At 40.9% G+C, this 704-nt stretch overlaps 1 protein-coding gene across 1 annotated transcript; it reads left to right on the forward strand.

Moving 5' to 3' along the window:
* LOC143028421 (uncharacterized) lies at positions 1-483 on the forward strand. The gene has a single exon (XM_076190480.1). The coding sequence runs from the start codon at positions 1-3 to the stop codon at positions 481-483; it is 483 nt and encodes a 160-aa protein (XP_076046595.1).
* The last annotated feature ends 221 nt before the right edge of the window (positions 484-704 follow it).

Genomic DNA, 704 nt, shown 5'->3' on the forward strand with positions numbered 1-704 from the left:
ATGATTGCAGATATGCTGGAAAAACAGTACAAAAGTGTATTTAGTGTGCCGGTACCTGAAAAAGTGATAAGAAACCCAGCAGAATTCTTTGAAATGGATGGGATGAACAACAGTTGTTTAAATGACATAGAGTTTACATCTGGGGACATTATAGAGGCCATCAATGAACTCAAACCAAACTCAGCAGCAGGCCCAGACAACTTACCTGCAGTGTTCTTAAAGAAATGTAAAAAAGTGATAGCTACTCCGATCAGTATGATATGGAGAAAATCACTAGAGGAAGGTGCCATACCATCAGCATTTAAAGAAGGCCTAATTACCCCTAAAGGAGGTTCAAGGGGTATGGTCTCCGACTACAGGCCTTTTTGCCTCACCTCCCACATCATCAAGGTGTTTGAGAGGGTGATTCGGAAGTCCATAGTAAATTTCTTAGAAAGGACTGGCCAGTTCAATCCGGGCCAACATTGCTTTTGCAATGGTTGATCATGCCTCTCTCAACTTCTGGACCATTATGCAAATGTACACGAGAAAGTAGCGTATGGGGAGAACATAGACGTAGTATCTGGAGTTTGCAAAATCATTTGATAAGATGGATTACGGGATCCTGCTACGCAAAATAAAAAAGTGTGGCATTAATGGTAAGCTCGGTATTTGACTTAGACTTTCTTTATAATAGAAAGCAGAAAATGGTAGTGGAAGGCACA

Source organism: Oratosquilla oratoria, chromosome 1 (assembly GCF_046742065.1).
Source record: "Oratosquilla oratoria isolate Oo_2021 chromosome 1, ASM4674206v1, whole genome shotgun sequence".
NCBI classification, from domain to species: Eukaryota; Metazoa; Arthropoda; class Malacostraca; order Stomatopoda; family Squillidae; genus Oratosquilla; species Oratosquilla oratoria.

What these genes read in the sequence shown, in the direction of transcription:
- LOC143028421 (XM_076190480.1), top strand. Translation starts at nt 1, where the DNA reads ATGATTGCAGATATGCTGGAAAAACAGTACAAAAGTGTATTTAGTGTG.